Genomic DNA, 17462 nt, shown 5'->3' with positions numbered 1-17462 from the left:
CCCGTTTAGCCAATCATATTCGTCATACGCAGCCATGTCCGTACACTTCCGTTTCATGCTATGGTTTCATGCCGACATTAATGTTCATGTCTTTCTTTATTTTTTTACAGTCTATGGTTCACATTCATATAAAAACAATGTAAACGTGTCAAATACACATTTCATTTTTATCCTGGGACTAAATATTAGCCTTTTTATTCTGGAACTTCAATATATATTTTAAAGTGCTTTTTGTAATTCACAGACAACAAAGGAATGGGGAAAATGTATGTAGATCAAATTTTGCTCAAATAAAATAAGTTCAATACATTATGTTTTGTCCCTGTTACAATAACCCAAAACAGGGATAATTGCCAACATAAATGGCACTTTAAATGTTTTATAATATTTAATAAATATACATTTTATTTATTGCGAAAAGAGACTTCTCTACTTGTTTTTGTTTTCAAATTTTATATTTTACGTTTTATTTATTTATTGGTGAGCACAAAAAAAGAGTCAAGACGATAGATCCGCGTGTGTCTAATTAGCAAAACCAATCTTTGCTATGTTTCTTATCTTGTTGACCAACGGAATCTGCCGTTTAGTGATTAGAATGATTGAATCAATTTCGATCGATTGTTTTTGTCTAGCAATAGGTTATCTACAGAGAGCGACTTCTACTGCCTTGTTTTACAATAACAGTCGTCAATGCTGAATAAGGAAGTACACTATGGAGAGAGATACTGGTGCAGTCGCTTTAATTAAAGCTCTTGGGTGAGTAACGCTAAAATAGACAGCGATATAAAAAAACTATGTATTATTCTTGTCAAAATAATAACAATCAAAGCTGTTTTGTTTTTATATTGCACAGGTATAAGAGCAGAGAGTGCTTGAAGAAATGTAAATGTGACGAATTGCCTTGCCCTTTGCTTACCTGGTTGGTCTCAGAACTTAGAGAACGTTTTCCAGGTGCTCCAGGTAACATAACCCAACCCAGACAAGTTCTATACAAGCTTTCCATCCGTTTTCGTTTTTAGTCGTTTAGTCATATTTAAATAAATGACTATTAGACTTTTAAATCTAATAATGATGTAAATTTAGCTTTAATTCTAGGCTTGGGATTAAAAATGAAAACGTTTTCCTGCCTGTAAGACAACATTTGTATAACTTTGTTTAACCATCCTGTTTTGTTGTTGCTGGTATTTATGCATAAAATGTAACTGTGCTTCAGCACGGAGAGTTGGAGGTGCAGTTCTGGTCGGGGAGTTGAGGGAGATGCTGAAGGAGATGTCCTGTCCTCAAAATGCTCTTATATCAGAGCACCTTTGCCCACTTCTGTTGTTCAGAGTGACTGGTAAGGTAGGGAGGTGATAGATGTTTTCAATTTGTCCATTTTTAAGATTTTCTGTGAAGAGCTACTGTGCATATTATTTCTCAATTCACAGAGTATTTGGTGTCAGAGTTGATGGCAGCCCGTATGCTGACGTACAGAGAGAGTCATCCAGAAGATGCAGATCAGAATTGTGAGACAAATGGCAAAGAGCAAAGAAAACGGGATAGTCTTACTATGGACAATGAAGATGAGCATCAGGAAACCAGTCAAGTGGAAGAGGATAAAACTAATTGGCCAGAAGTAAATAAGGTTCTGGCTGAGCTGTTCCAGACTCTTGGCTTAGAAACAGCTTCTCAGATGAGTGATGCCTGTGCAGAGGTAGGGATCACCACTGAATGTCACCAACAGATCACCACTGAATGTCTAGTAATTACTTGGTACACTCTTAAAAATATATGTTCCAAATGGGAGGTTTCACAAGAAACCTTTTAAAGGGTTTGAAAATTCTGTCATTAATTACTCACTCACTCTCGTGTCGTTCCAAACTCGTAAGACTTTCGTTTATCTTCGGAACACAAATGAAGATCTTTTCGATGTAATCTGAGAGCTTTCTGTCCCTCCATTTACAGCTACCCAACTACCACTTTGACGATTTAAAAAGTTCATAAAGAGATTGTAAAACTAACCATATGAATTGAGCGGTTTAGTCCAAATTTTCTAAAGAGACTCGATCACTTTATATGATGAACAGATTGAATTTAGACTTTATTCACATATAAATATTCATCAACTCACACATCAGCTGTGGTAAATGGAAGCTCAAGCATGTTCGTTTTATGCGCGAGAACCAATGAGGTTCATTGTCGTGTTACGCAGCACGTTTGAGCTTCTGCGTGAACCAATGAGGTTTGTTCTCGAGTGTCAAACACGTTCGGCTGAGCTTCTGTTTTATGTTCGCTCATCAATGATTAAATGTGCATAAAAGCCTAAATTAAATCTGGTCATCATATAAAGCGATCGTGTCTCTTTAGAAAACTTGGACTAAGCGGCTCAATTCATATGGATTAGTTTTACGATCTCTTAATAAACTTTTTAAAGCATCAAAGTGGTAGTTGTGATGTTATCTGTCAATGGAGGGACAGAAAATATCTTCATTTGTGTTCTGAAGATCAACAAAATAATTACTGGTTTGCAATGACGTGAGGGTGACTAAGTAATAGAGATCGCTAAGACATGTGACCAACTGGGCCGCGACGTCATCAGAACGCAAAGAATTATGGGTATGTTTGGCCCGTTTACATGGGCTGGCATAGCAGGCTAGTGTTCTGGCATGAAAAAAAATAAAAATAGCGTGAAAAACAGAATAGGCTAATCCTACTAAATGCAGCGGGCTAAAGAAAACATTGTCATACCAGAAAACTGTCGTCCGTTCAAAAGCACCACACTCCTCGCTCTCTCTCATCTATCTGCATGCAGTCAGAATTCATGTCAAGAGAGACGTGATCGAACTGTGTGTGTGTGTGTGTGTGTGTGTGAGAGAGAGAGAGAGAGAGAGAGAGAGAGAGAGAGAGAGAGAGAGAGAGAGAGAGAGAGAGAGAGAGAGAGAGAGAGAGAGAGAGAGAGAGAGAGAGAGAGAGAGAGAGAGAGAGAGAGGTTATCATTCAAACTGCAAAGTGTTTACTTATATTTGTGTAACTTATACTCGCAATAAAACACAACATTGTGCTTTTGTCACACTCTAAACTCTTGTCAAACTGTAACCTACAACTGTCACCCAACCAAACACACACAGTTTTAAAAGCAACATATTTATCCAACCCCATTTCAAAACAGTCTGTGGGTTACATCTTTTGGACATTAATCATATCGCATTGGTTTTCATTCATTTTCTTCAGAGCAGTTACATATTCTACATTGATTAAAAAAAACCTAATGTGTTTTAATGGTAGTATAATTTTATACTAAAATCAATTATTTACCATTCAGATGAGAATAAAGTTAGGGTTCATTAAAATTAAGGAAAACAAATATATTGATCCGTTCTTAAAGGAAAATTCAGGTATTTAGCACTTTGAGTCTATTTTCTAGTTTGTTTTGGATGAACTAAGTTAGAGTGTTGGGTAGAATTTTGACGATGGGTCCTGTCTCGACTTTTTGAATCTTTTAGAATCGCCTATGACCGCTTCAGAGTGGCTGTCTATGAGCATACACAAACATGTCCTTAAAACAACACTTAACGTTCGTTTTCAAAACTTTGCAAGAAGGACTATTGCAATTTATAACACAGCAGGTAGACGGCATCTTGAACACTGCGTTCTTCCCTCCAAGCAATCAAGTCTGGCGCCTTCTGTTTGTGCCGCGGATTCCCAAAATGCTTTGCGTTCACCACTGGCAATACGTCACGATGACGTCACATTAGCAATCTCTATTACTGACAGAATTTTCATTTTTGGGTGAAGTAGGCCTAACCCTTTAGGATCCCCAAATAACATTTCGGTGGACCATTTCAGTTCTTTAAGTTGGCATGTAATGAAAGACTTTTCTTCCCTATTATTACATATATCAGAGTGAAATGCCTTTTCGAACAAGAAAAAAAAGGTAAAAAAGTAGGGCCGGACTTGATTTTGCCCATCAGGTATTGACGGGATGGTTGTATCGCTGTCCCGCCCTCGCTGCAGTAAACACGTTGCATTGTATTTTCCACCATAAAAACCCTTTTTTTAAATTTAAAGGTTCCATGGATGATAAAGGTTCTTTATGGTGTCATAGATGCAAAAAAAGAACATTTATTTTCAAGAGTGCGCTAGATATTTAAATGTTTTAATATAATACGAGCTTCATTCATTCAGGTGGAGTCACGGCTGACATTACTTCCAGAAGGTGAATTGCCAGAAGCGTTACTGAATACCAGTCTGAACTCTGAGCAATGGGTATGTATTACAAAGTTACATTTGACCTATTTCAGAATCAGAACAAATATTTTCACAATAATTTTTTTCACTCTTAGAAAAAGATTGATGACATCAACAGAGCTCTCTGTAAGGATTATGAGTGTCGGCGCCAAATGATTATCAAGCGTTTTTATGTCACACTACAATCCTTTGCTTGGGGAGAGAGGGGAAAGGTACTAAGATTTATTTTTTGCAAACCTTCATGTATTGGAATATTTGTTTCACCAAGTAAATTATCCCTTTTCTTTCCAGGAACGCAGTGCTGTGCTTTCTTCCATGGCCCCCTTTTCACCCTCTCCTGAGTCGTTCGTCTCCATTGCTATGCTGTTGGCGACCAGAGAGGACGAGTCTCGCATTAGGCCAGTTAAAGCAGGGCCTTCAACAGCTGTTCACAAGGTCGCCTTCACTAAAGTTTTGCTTATAATAGTAACAATAATTCACTTTTTTCTCTAGCACTGAGTGCATTAAATGTAGTGAGGGAAATTACATAATAAAAGATATAAAGGAGTAATTCCCCACTGGCAAAATGGGCTTTCAATAAAGTTTGGCTGTCTATGCGGGTGAAAGGCGGAAACATTTTTGAAATCGATGTTACTGGGCATGTAGCCAACCAAGGCCACTCCTAGTCTTCTCCTATTGGATAGGCTTGGCCAGAGTCAAATACCTTGCTTGAGTAGGAAATACTTCTTAGCAAACTTGTCGACTTGTATTGCTGCCATGTGCAAGAATTCAGAGAGTAAAGGTTTAGCGGGAGTGAGTTATTTTCGGGTTCTAGTGAAGGATCCAGCAGGATGTAGGCAGTGGCTAATGGCAGCAAATAATGGTAAACATGGAGACACTGCAACGAAAAATCTGAAAAACCTCTGTGTTTGTAGTTTCCATTTTAAACTGGATGACTACGAAGACAGAGTTTTTGGCCAAAGAGGAAAAAACTGACAGAAACTGCCAATTCGTCAGTTAATTAGGAAAAAAATGAACGGGGAGTACCTTCTGTCCAACAGTGAAGCAAAACGCTGTCCCATACTGGTGTAACTCCCCTCATTCCCCAGTATGGTTATGTTTAGGATTAGGTGTGGGGTGGGGTTAGGATTAGGCAATTAACCTAAACTTACCATATCTGCTTTGTTAATAACCCGGGCTTGACATGAACACCTGCCAATTGTGGCTGAATTTCAGCAGTGGCGTGTAACGCAGTCACTCCTACTAGCCACTCTGGCGGGTTGAATTTTAATATATAAATGTTTAAATTGTAGTCTTTTAAAAAGACTCTGGATGAATATTGTTTCTGTTACATGGCTTGAATTTCGGCATGGGATTGCGCATAATTTTACTCATTCCCGCAAAGTGTGCGCACATAAAGCCGCCTCTCAGAACTAAATTGAGTTATTTTTCGCTGCATATTGCGCTTAAACAGTCAAATACACACAATATAATGTCAAAATGCCAGTCTTGGCGAGTATTCTCGAAACACGGTCAGTTATGTTTTAAATGAACGTAAACAGTTGAGAAAGAAAAGGCATGTGTAACAGTGTATTGGGTCTGCGCGTCGGGTCTTGCAGTGACAGCAGCCCTGTTAGTAACGCTCTGTCAATCCGACTGTCCGTGGACGGGGATACAAAAATGCAAAAGTACAATCTGTAGTTTTCACAAAAGCCCTGGAGCTGACAAATAAACATGAATTTCTCTGTCCAAGTCAGACGCAGAGAGAGTAAACATTGTTCATTTACATATACCCCTTTGACATTATAACAATACAAAGCTGGTTGAAAATCAGCGAACTTGCACGATTTATGCAAAACATTTGTTTCTGCAGGTACTAATGGGCAGTGTCCCAGACAGAGGGGGACGTCCAGGAGAGATTGAGCCACCGATGCCCAGCTTCACTGGCCGCAGTGAGGGAGGAGGTGGTGGTCAGTATAGAAAGAGAAGGCGAGAATACTCAGGAAAGAAGAAGAAAAATAAAGAAAATTAGTTTGTTTTTTAGTGCTAGTTTTGTAACTAACACAACACAACTCAAAGAGCTTATTTTAAGCAATATTTCTCAGTCACATGAATGATCATGGACTATGCTTATAGATTAAAAAATTAATCCTTATTTAATGTTTCAAAGCACTTAATGCACAAATTTAATTTGATGAAAAAATATGTTATAAGTTCATTTCAATGAAATGTATAAATATGAATTGCTACAAGCTGTATTTTATTTTCACAACCAAGATCTATGATATTATTAAAGGCAATTATGTTTCCTTAAAAACAATTTTATCTCTTTAAACTCTTTTTTCCCCTTATTACATTTGCATGATTAGTTTAGCATTTTTTAGTGAGAGTCCATTCTTCAAGACCTAATTTGAGATTTAATTGAGTACATATGTGTGAAAATATGTGTTATGAATGGAATAGATTTATAGATCGTTTAAAAAAAAAGAATGAAAAAAAGATCTTCATTTGTGTTCGGAAGATGAATGAAAGTCTTACGGGTTTGGAATGAGGGTGAATAAATTAGTATTTTTGGGTGAACTAACCCTTTAACCTATTCTACTCTTAATGTTGGAAAAAGGTTTATAAACCTGTAGAAACCCTTTTTGTTTTTCTACCCTACTGGTTACATGTATCCAAGTGAAACGGCTTCTAGTAGAAATGTAGGGAGGGACTTTTGATTTTGTCCATCAGGAATTGATTTGACGGTTGTGGTTTGCTATTTCTGTGATGTCATGACAGGTTGTCCTGCCCTAGCGCCAGTAAAACGTCATCAGAGAAGAGAAGAGGGAGGGGAAGTTATTTTGAAATTTTGTTATTAAAGATTATTATATTATTATTAAAAATGTGCACGGATAAATCATTTATTAAATGCTGAAGTAATTATTATAAAAAAATAATTGTTAATTTTGATTTCATGTTGACTAACACTTAAGGATAGTTTCAAAAATATTCATCTTACTGTTATAATATTCCTCAGTACTTTGGTGTTTATTATTCATGTGTTTGCCGTAAAGAGTTGAACTTGTGGGCAGTAAATGGTTAACTGGAGTGTTTGGATTAAGACGCTATCTGGTAACCAAGGACGATTCCGCGCTCACACACCCTGACAACGTTAAAAAAGCACTGAAACTTTGCAACACAACACTGCACAACGTTTCATTTCATGCACTCATATTTGAACTACGTTTAGGACAGAAAATATGTGTTTGGAGTCGATGAATCGAAGAGTTTAAACTTTATACGGTTTGGTTGTCACACTATGCTGCTAATGCGACCGTATTTTTTATGCAAGTGTTATTTTTCCCATTACAGTACTGGATTATTTAGATGTGGTTTTGAGTCTATTATATTGATTTGATTCAAGCCATGTCTGGAATTCAGCATGCATCCAATCGAAGCATCAAGCCTTTTAAATCCGGCGAGGAATATCTCTATGCCATGAAAGAAGACCTGGCTGAATGGCTGGGCGATTTATACAACATGGATATTGACGTAAATAATATTTTGGAGGTGTTGGAAACAGGTGCGCTTCTGTGTGCTCACGCTAATAACGTGACACGAGTGGCGGATGAGTTTCTGAAGAAGAGCAGAACCACTGAGATCCAACTACCCGATTCTGGAGTCACTTTCGTCAGCTCTGCACATCCAACAACATTCCTGGCCCGGGATAATGTGACGAATTTCATCAACTGGTGTCGAAAAGAGATGAGCATTCCAGGTACGTTTTATTATTGCACGTGTATATGTGACGTTTTATATTTGTCGAATTAAGAATGATCACTTAAAATCAAATCAAAATCACTTGTTTGTAATTCGGACACTTACCTCTAGATAGTGCTGTGAGCTCACAATAGTCGCGAAGCTTGTCAAGTGTTTGGCTGTTTGCTCAAATGTAGTCTTTCCCAAGGTTTTACATAGTTGAAAGTTAATAGTAAATTCGATAAATATCTTTAAAATCATGTATACTCACATGAGAGGAAGTCATAACGGTAGGCTTTGCAGTCTTATGGAGATCACATGACCAATCGAATTCTTCTTCAGTGTTGGGAAAAGTTGCTTTTAATGTAATGCGTAACAATATTGTGTTACTCCTAAAAAGTAACTAATTGCCTAAGTTACTTTTTATGGAAAGTAATGTGTTACGAACGTTACTTTTTCTTGGCTGGGCTGGGCTTGCTGGTTTGTTTCTTATTAAAAACAAACAAACAAACAAACAAAAGTTATATTTCTGGAAAAAGTAAAGGGCCTTTCACAGTGTTTCACAAATTCATACATGTACAGTAAAAACAAACATCTGAAGCTGTCCTGCCATTCTGGATCACAGAAGAATATGGGTGTAGGAGAAGAAATTTCAACACACTGTGTGTGTATGTGTGTGTGTGTTTAACAAGTCATTTTTGCTTAATGGTATGGCTTAATTTAATTATTGAAGGTCAGCAGCAAAGACATTGGTTAACAAAGTGACATTAAATACACCAAGTATTTTTGTGTTGTTTAACATATTTAATCTTACTGTTTTTATTAATTTTGAGGAATACTGAATCTGTTTTGTGTAAGTGAGATAACTAAATGCATGCTCACATTTATTCTAGAACTACAATAACCATCATATTTACACAGCGCACACAACTGTATTTCTCCTGATTTCTCTCAACATGAGGACAAGAGAGAGGACTTAGCTTATTTGAGAAAGTAACTCAGATATTTTATTGTAAATGTAAAAAAGAATGCGTTACTTTTCTCATTACTTGAAAAAATGTTAACACTTGACACCCAACACTGTTCTTCTTTCTATACAATTCATCTAGTCTATACTATATCTTACCAGATATTTTGCTAGTGAATGAATTAGTATTGAATAGTGAATTTGTATAATGACATGAGTAACTGAAACTTTGCTTTTGCTTGTTGTAGCATCTTACAAGTTGTCAGTAAAAGTCCAAGACAACTGTTATATAGATCAGCGTAGCATAACCAAAAAAATTCATATAGTTCCACTTCTGTTTTGTGTTACCATCTTAAACTCTACCCCCACTGCAGATGTACTGATGTTCGAGACAGACGACCTTGTCCTGCGTAAGAATGAGAAGAATTTTGTGCTGTGCCTTCTTGAGGTGGCCAGACGGGCCTCTCGTTTCGGCATGGCTTCACCAGTCCTCATTCAGCTGGAGCAGGAGATCGAGGAGGAGATTCGGGAGGAGATGGAGGACTTGCCTGCTCAGCCCAAACCACAGAGGCGCTTGATAAACATCCAGAACCTGGATGAGATGGTGCTGCATCAAAGATCAAATTCATGTTTACTGATGTGCTAAGCGCATTGGATTTTAATTAAGATTTGAATCTTAATTAAGCAATTTTTGCATAAAATGTGGATTAAAATGACATTCATTGCAGTCTTCGAATAATCCCTTTAGGTGAAACTCACGGAACCTGTCAAGAACTTATTTCGTATTCCACTGCAAATTCAAATGAAATCAAAAACTGCATAATGAAAAGAAAAATAGCAACTTTAATATTTGTTCATTAACATGTTTGACAACAATTGAGGACAGCATAAATGTTAGAGCAGAGCATGAAACCTTTTTATTAAATAAATTGTTTTATTGTTAAATTTATTAAAGAATTTTTTTTTGTTAAAAAAATGTCGTCCAGACAGAATAATTTTTACAGCTCATGGCTTGCTCCTTCCAGTGATTGAACCACCAACCTTCTAGTTACCAGCTTTCGGCTTTAACCACTACACCACCTGTAGTACGAATCCCACAGATATCCAACTGATGTGGCATTCAAGAGGATACCAGAAACTAGGACACCCAAAGGGTCAAAGCTGAACATCCATCTGTACCTATAAGATTCATGCCTCTTTTTAGCATTTAAAATGATTTGCAGGATAGGAAAAAAAGAGAACTTTGGATTAGCCTGTCATTTTGATTTGTGGATCCTCTCCTTAATGATTTATGAAGTCTTTCAAAGTGGCAAGTTACATCTGCTTAGAATACAATAACGTTTGTGTGTGTGTGTGTGTGTGTGTGTGTGTTTGTGTGCAGGTCCAGTTTCTGATAAGCCGATGCACTTGTCCATCTCAGTTCCCCATGGTGAAGGTATCAGAGGGCAAATACAGGGTTGGAGACTCCAACACTCTCATATTTGTTCGGGTATATTAAACCTTGTTTTTTTTTCTTCTTCCCGTCAATTTATTATTTTTCTAAGCACTACTCGTATTACTGCCTGTCTATGCTGGAAAATGTTGATCTATCATAGTCATTAAAATGTATTTTACTCTCTCAGTAGCTTTGTTGAAAATAAATGGAAAAGTAGGCTATATGTTTTGTTGTTATGACAACATGAGACATTAACATGGTCATACAATTTTATTAAGACGTGTGTGTGTGTGTGTGTGTGTCTGTGTGTGTGTAGATTTTGAGGAATCATGTTATGGTGCGAGTGGGCGGAGGATGGGACACCCTGGAGCACTATCTTGACAAACATGATCCCTGCCGCTGCACTTCTCTCAGTACGCTCACAAATACACACCTAGAACTACCTACAAAAATTAGCATCAGAAATTATATAAACAGTGAAAGGTTTGTGGTAGTTTATCATTCTCAACCAAAACATTTTGGTGTAAATTAACCCTTTAAGATTGCTTTGGCATTATGAAGTACATTAAGAGACATTGTAGTGGGATTATGCCTTAGTGGGATAATGTTTGTATAATCTGTACTAATATTTCATCACATCTCAACACATGTATTGTAGTATATTAAAATAACTTTTTTAAAGTGCCCCCATTATGCTATTTTAAAGACTCTTAAGTTTGTTTCGGAAGTCTTCTACAATAGGTCTACATGCATCCAAGGTCAAAAAACAGTTTAATTCTCTCATAATATACATTGCAGCATCACCTCTTTTTTCACAGTCTCTGAAACGGTTTGATCAAGAATTCAGTCTCTCTTAACCCTTTTTTTCCTGAGAGCTTCCTCTGCTCTAATTGGTCAGATGGCCCAGTCTGTTGTGATTGGTCTACTGCTTACAGTGTGTGTCAGAAACGAAACGCTATTACCATATCTGAATTTCAGTTAAACTGCTATTGTATCATTGTAAAAATGAATTTTAACCACCGACTCTTCACACCCCTTTGGAAGTGCATGCAAAGTGGATTTGCTTTCGCAGCACAGACAACAGTGTCTTCTCAACCCAAGCCAAACTCTTCAAGGGCTCAGCTACAACTCTCAAAGTAGATGTTGTTTGCAGGTTACCAATGAAGTCCATAGGTTTGTAACACATTTGCATGATATCAGCCTATGTGTGGAAGTAAGATTGGACTTACTGACGACTCATTTCAGGCAGTTCAGAATTAGTTCTTTCTTTTAGGAGGCAATGACTCCATTTGTCGTGTACTTTGATCTTTGAAACTTTGCAGACCTTATATATTCCCAAACAGCTAAATAGCACTCTACATGAAAGGTAATCCAAAACAAGCAGAATGGGGGCACTTTAAGGAATTGGATCAGTATATCCTGGAAAACCTTTTATTTCTCTCTCACACATACATATCAGTCCATAAGTTGACCGTACGTCCAGCTACTCCAGTCCATGAGATCAAAGAGCGGTTGATCCCACCACGACCTGATGCCCAGTGTGCTTCTCAGACCACTCTTATGCTGAGTCGAACTCAGTCGCCTCTTCAGCCAGTTGTCTGGACCCCTTCAGTCCCATACAAAGCCCTGAGAGGACGGCCCTCTCCTCCACGCTCCTCCTGTTCCCCCGACCCTGAACATCAGCCCACGAGCCGGAGAAACAGCCCCTCTCCTAACAAGTAAGTGTCCAGTTGGTTTGCTAAGTAGTACCTAAATAACTTATTACGTTTTGATTGACTTTGAAGTTGGCATGAAATTTAAATTCACCCTATCTATTTCCTAAATGCATCTTATTGATAATATTGTGAACGATCATTTGTGCATGTTTAATTCAAACGTAAGCAGGACATCTCCAATCATATCGTCTGTATATTATAACCCCTTTCTTACCATCGACCGCAAGCTCGTATCCAGATCTGCCTCTATCCAATCAACAACTGATAAATAGAACCATGTCCCCACCCTAGATTTTCTTTTCCCCGATTATCTGATTCACTAGTATGTACGTCACAATGCATAAGAAAAGATCTGTTGTTACTAATGTTAAATCGCGATGGATTTTTTTCTTCTATATACAGTATACAGTCAGAACTTGTTGGAATGTGATTGATCTAATTAAAAATCTTTCTCGGAGGCAGCCAAAGAGCTGGCTGACAGGAAGATCCACTTAAACCCTTGGATTTTCACAGACACTTTACTTGTTGTCTGAGACCCAGACAATAACAGCACCCAGAGGTATAAACATGAGTTTGTGTGCAAGTAATCAAGAGAGACAGATTGTGATATATAAAAAAAAAAAACTGAGCTTGCCCCTCAGCTATTAAACAGTCACTAAGAAACAAACTTGTTCCACTTCATCATAAGATCTCACTAGTAATGTCCAAAGATGTAATTACAGAGGCTATTATCTCATGTTATTACTACACTGTTATAGTAGAGTTATAGTCTCTATTATACACACATTTAATGATCACATCTTGGCTATTAAATCTATGTAATAAAATTAATAGAATAACAAAAGGAGAGAGCAATGGTAATTAACCTTCATCCTTTATTCAAGAAATGAGTGCCTTGACTTTTGTGGGTTAATTACTTTTTAATAACTTTTAAAGGGTTAGTTCATTAGTTCATTTTTGGTTAGTTCACCCAAAAATGAAAATTCTGTCATTAATTAATACCCACCCTCATGTTGTTCCAAACCTGTAACACATTCTTAAAAAATATATTTTTAATAAAATCTGACCCAGCTTTGCAACAACTACTTTGATGCTTCAAAAAGTTCATAAGATATCGTAAAACTAATATGAATTGAGCAGTTTAGTCCAATTTGTCTGCAGAGACATGATGGCTTTATATGATGAACCTATTTAATTTAGGTGTTTAATCACATTTAAACATTGATCAGCGAACATAAACAGAAGTTCAACCGAATCTACTTGATGCTCGAGAACAAACCTCATTGGTTCTTGCTAAAGCTCAAAAGTCCTGCGTAACACGAGAATGAACCTCATTGGTTCTCGCAAGTCAAGTGAACATAAGCCTAAATTCAATCTTTTCATCATATAAAGCAATCGAGTCTCTTCAGAAAATTGACTAAACCGCTCAATTCATATGGATTATTTTTACGATCTCTTTATGGACTTTTTGAAGCTTTAAAGTAGTTGCTTAGCTGTCAATGGAGGGACTGAAATTGTTCAGATTTTATTAAAAATATCTCAATTTTGTGTTTCAAAGATGAATGAGAGTGTGAGCAACATATGGGTGAGTAAATGATGACAGAATTTCCATTTTTGGGTAAATAACTCTTATATCTTATCTAATATGAGGGTTTTAGAAAGTTTTTTTTAATCAGTAGTTTGCATCCATATAACTCCAAATGTTTTCTGTAATTTCTTGCATTGGTTACTGTTGAGTAAATAAGGTAAGCAAATCGCAAAACTGCAGTGTCTGGTCTCTTTTTCAGAATAAAAGCAGCAAAAGAAAAAGAAAAGGCTAATGACAATAACTGAATGCCAATAACAAAAACTCATTTGCATTAACATCCTAATTAAATGTTGTCGAAATCAGTCCCAGACCACCTCAAAATGTGAAAACGCAGATAAACACATGCCAATGCCTGGTGTAAATGAGGCCATAAACCAGTGGGTCTGCAAATAGGTTGTTTTAATGTATGTCCATGAAGTTTCCATTTGAACAAATCCCTTCTGATATGATAAAATGGAGTTTGTATAACCATATGCTTAATCATGTATATTGGTGTCCCTAAAAACATGATACTTTTAACTTACCCTAACAAGGCTATGTGTGGGTGTTTTTTATATTCTCCTTTTTAGATTAAGTGAGAGACCGAGTACTCCATCTCGAGTGTACAATTGTGCTGACAGAAAAGATATCTTGAAAACAAACTCCTCCAGTAGGACAGGCAGAAATGCAACACGGACGTCACCAACACCTCGCCTGACAAGCAGTCTTCCTCGGGCCACCCATCATCCAACCACACCACAACCTGAGATACAGCGTCCTCAAACACCTCTAGTCCTTCAGAGAAACACCAATCAGATCCAACGCCAGCAAGCGCCTGAGAAGAATCTGGGTCAAACCTGGACCAAATCTCAGTTTGTTTCCAAACTGAGACAAAATTCCACCGTTGGAGTAAAAGGACGAGAGAACGAGGACAGAGCGCACCTTGTCTCTGACATGAAAGAAAGTCCAGGAAGGACCTTAACGAGTTTTCCTAGAAACACACATTCATGTTCCAAACCTCCGAACATCACTATTCATGAGCCAGAGAGCAATGGGTGTCCCAAAAAGAGTGCACATTTCATCTGCAACTTTTCTCCTTTTAAAGGTATAACAGGGGCCATCTCAGAAGCACAACACACCAGACCTAGAACACCAGCTAAGATCTCTCAAGAAGAGTCACCTGGTAAACCGAAGAATATTCTGGATGAAACTGAGAAAGGCCAACTTGAACAAAGAACAGATAGATCAGCCAGCAAGAAGGTACATCATTTGGCTTTACACGTACACCCGAACATTGTGCAGTTTCAGAAGTCTTTAGGGGGTGAAGAGGGAGGAATTGAGACAAGTTATCTCTTCACTCCTCCTCCTCTCAGCCCTTCTCAAGAAGCCATCCTCTACAAGAGCCTAGAGGAGGAAATCTTGTGCAATCTACAGCAGCTAAGCATCGACACAGATACCAGCACTAGCTCTGATGAGAAGCATCACGAGACTCCTAAGAATTCAAGAGAGATTTCATCGGACCACTGTAAAGCCACCTATAGATCAGCAAGTCTTGATCGGGCAACACCCGACAGTGGAAACAGGGCTTTTGATGCAGTCATGGCTGAACTCTCTGGTGGCCAAAGGAAGATGGAGAATGTGTCAGTTGAGAAGTGGATGAACACTTTTCCTAAGGGTCTCAGAGGCAAGGTGGTGGAAGACCACACTACCGCACATCACCTTAAGGTCTCTAAACCTTGTATAACCAGTTCTTGGTCCTCATTGGGATCCAGTATGGATTCAAAGGAGACTGCTGAACTTGTTAAAGTGCCAGTTGACAACTCAAATGTTGAGACCAAAATTCCCCCTGGCAAAGTATCACATTTAGGAACTGAGCATGTAAAAATGCAGAGGAGTTGTTCAATCAAACTAAGAAGATCCTTAAGGAAGCCAGAGAGAGTGCCATCCATCTTCAAGCTGAAACTAAAACCCTGTGTGCGGCCGAGACGTGACCACAGGTCCGACCGAAAGCCTTCAAAGATCCCAAAACCAGTTTTCTACAAAAGAACTAGCTGCAAAGATGCCAACTCTCAAAACCAGAGAGGAAATGATTCCCCACATGGGCCTTTCGGCACAGACAACTCTCGAGAAAACACTTGGGCTAAACCTAAATCCCAGGTCGCAATAACGAGTGCAACAAAGTGCCAAAGAGCAAACAAGGAACCACAAGGAGTTCAAGATCTGGAAACCTGGGTTTAATCAACAACTGAGAAATTTATAATTTTGGAGTTTGCTGAAAATTTGACTGCCAATTCAAACAAGCTATATGTTAGTCAGGAACTATTTTACTTGCTATTAAAAAATGCATTTTTTCGGAAAGCCTTCAACATCCTTTACAAAAAGCACAGCACTTTCATCAGAGATTAAAGTCACCTTATCCTAAATGAGATACTTTGGTGGTTTGTTGATTGTTTATAAATATATTTTTAATGTACAGTACATGCATTTACTGTATAAAAAACTAATTGAGAACTCTAGTTTTAATGCCATAGCAATGCCATTGGTTCTGTCAAATATTGTACAGGATTTTTTTTGTTTTGCATTACTCTTTAGGGTCTAACTCATGAATTTGTAATTTTTAACTAAATGATAACTAAGTTATCATATGATAACTACTCAACTAAGATGTTTACCAGTTTGACTCTGTGTACTATGTACAAGCTAAAGTTAAAGAGATAGTTCACACAAAAATAAAATACTTTTATAATTTAGTCACGTTGTTCCAAACCAGTATGACTTTCATATTTCTGCGGAACCCAAAATAAGTGGTTTAATCGGTTTTTGTCCATACCATGAAAGTCAATGGGGTCCAAAACAACACTGGAGCTTACTGAATTCATTGTATAGACAAAATATCCCCAATACTTTTTTTCAAAATATCTCCCTTTTGTATTTCACAGTAGAAAGAATGTAACAGGTTTGGAGTGACATAATGGTGAGTAAATTATGACAGAATTTTTATTTTTGGTTAAACTATGCTACATTCAGAGCTCTATAACATATCATTTGGGTATGACATTATAAGACTTTAGATTAAGGTTTTCAACGTAGATTGTCTGAATTTAAATACTTTTGAAATGAGCATTTCTCCTCAATGTCACCCTCGGGCAGTCAGGGGCGTGTAGACATGACAGATCAGATATTATTCTTCCATACAATCAGGTGTTCAAGTGATAAAACTTTCCCCATTTAATAAAAACTGATACACTGACATCTGAGCCATGTGAATGTTCGGCACATCATGAATGTCTATGTACAGATTCGAATTTGTATATTTTTACATTTGTAACATGCTGTAAATATGTCATACTGTACAAGAATTTGCCCCTGTTCGCTGTTTGTTCATTTCAGCTCCTCCAAGCATTCCGCTACCATTTCTTCCCTGCCGTTTACAAGTCACCTTGTGCTTCAATGTTTTTGGCTGCAGGTTTTATAAATAACTCTTGGCATAAGTCTGGAGCTAATAATAGCTTCGTCAGAACTGCATCCTGTCACACTACAGCAGCTGTGCTCCCTTGCAACTTTCTTCTCCTCGTTCCCTCCCTCCAAACCCCAGTCCCCTTTCATCCCCAGACTCTTGTCAGTGGAGAGGAGTTCTTTGAAGATGTCCTCTGAGGACTGTGAAAGCATGATACTGTGAGCACCTCAATTCTGGGGACTTGTGATAAAAAGATTAAATTCAGCTTTTTGGAATTACACTGAATCTCATCCAATTATTGAGAATGACGTGCTTGCATTTGTCAAGTTACCTGAAATTATTCTTTGATTGTTTAAGGATTAATGAACATTAGT

The 17462-nt window shown here is 37.6% G+C and overlaps 2 protein-coding genes across 2 annotated transcripts; both read left to right on the top strand.

Annotated features, from left to right (window-relative positions):
• The first annotated feature begins 579 nt into the window (after positions 1-579).
• Positions 580-6526, top strand: LOC143715009 (protein FAM98A). Its single transcript, XM_077206581.1, has 8 exons — positions 580-756; positions 854-960; positions 1214-1336; positions 1428-1693; positions 4165-4245; positions 4323-4439; positions 4519-4662; positions 6080-6526. Exons 1-8 carry the CDS (start codon positions 713-715, stop codon positions 6236-6238), a joined length of 1041 nt encoding a protein of 346 aa, XP_077062696.1. The 5' UTR covers positions 580-712; the 3' UTR covers positions 6239-6526.
• A 991-nt stretch (positions 6527-7517) lies between these two features.
• Positions 7518-17368, top strand: gas2l2 (growth arrest specific 2 like 2). The gene is made up of 6 exons (XM_077206589.1): positions 7518-7966; positions 9289-9518; positions 10296-10403; positions 10666-10762; positions 11809-12067; positions 14222-17368. Exons 1-6 carry the CDS (start codon positions 7615-7617, stop codon positions 15867-15869), a joined length of 2694 nt encoding a protein of 897 aa, XP_077062704.1. The 5' UTR covers positions 7518-7614; the 3' UTR covers positions 15870-17368.
• Positions 17369-17462: the final 94 nt, after the last annotated feature.

The sequence above is a fragment of the Siphateles boraxobius genome, unplaced genomic scaffold (genome assembly GCF_051911475.1).
Source record: "Siphateles boraxobius isolate OS27281-9 unplaced genomic scaffold, OSU_SipBor_1 56, whole genome shotgun sequence".
Lineage (NCBI taxonomy): Eukaryota > Metazoa > Chordata > Actinopteri > Cypriniformes > Leuciscidae > Siphateles > Siphateles boraxobius.
This window is presented reverse-complemented; position numbering and strand designations above follow the sequence as displayed.

What these genes read in the sequence shown, in the direction of transcription:
- LOC143715009 (XM_077206581.1), top strand. Translation starts at nt 713, where the DNA reads ATGGAGAGAGATACTGGTGCAGTCGCTTTAATTAAAGCTCTTGG. An exon ending in TCTGTTGTTCAGAGTGACTG is followed by an intron (nt 1,337 to 1,427) that starts GTAAGGTAGGGA and finishes CTCAATTCACAG; the next exon opens with AGTATTTGGTGTCAGAGTTG. An exon ending in CTTGGGGAGAGAGGGGAAAG is followed by an intron (nt 4,440 to 4,518) that starts GTACTAAGATTT and finishes TTTTCTTTCCAG; the next exon opens with GAACGCAGTGCTGTGCTTTC.
- gas2l2 (XM_077206589.1), top strand. Translation starts at nt 7,615, where the DNA reads ATGTCTGGAATTCAGCATGCATCCAATCGAAGCATCAAGCCTTTTAAA. An exon ending in TCCAGAACCTGGATGAGATG is followed by an intron (nt 9,519 to 10,295) that starts GTGCTGCATCAA and finishes GTTTGTGTGCAG; the next exon opens with GTCCAGTTTCTGATAAGCCG. An exon ending in AACAGCCCCTCTCCTAACAA is followed by an intron (nt 12,068 to 14,221) that starts GTAAGTGTCCAG and finishes TCTCCTTTTTAG; the next exon opens with ATTAAGTGAGAGACCGAGTA.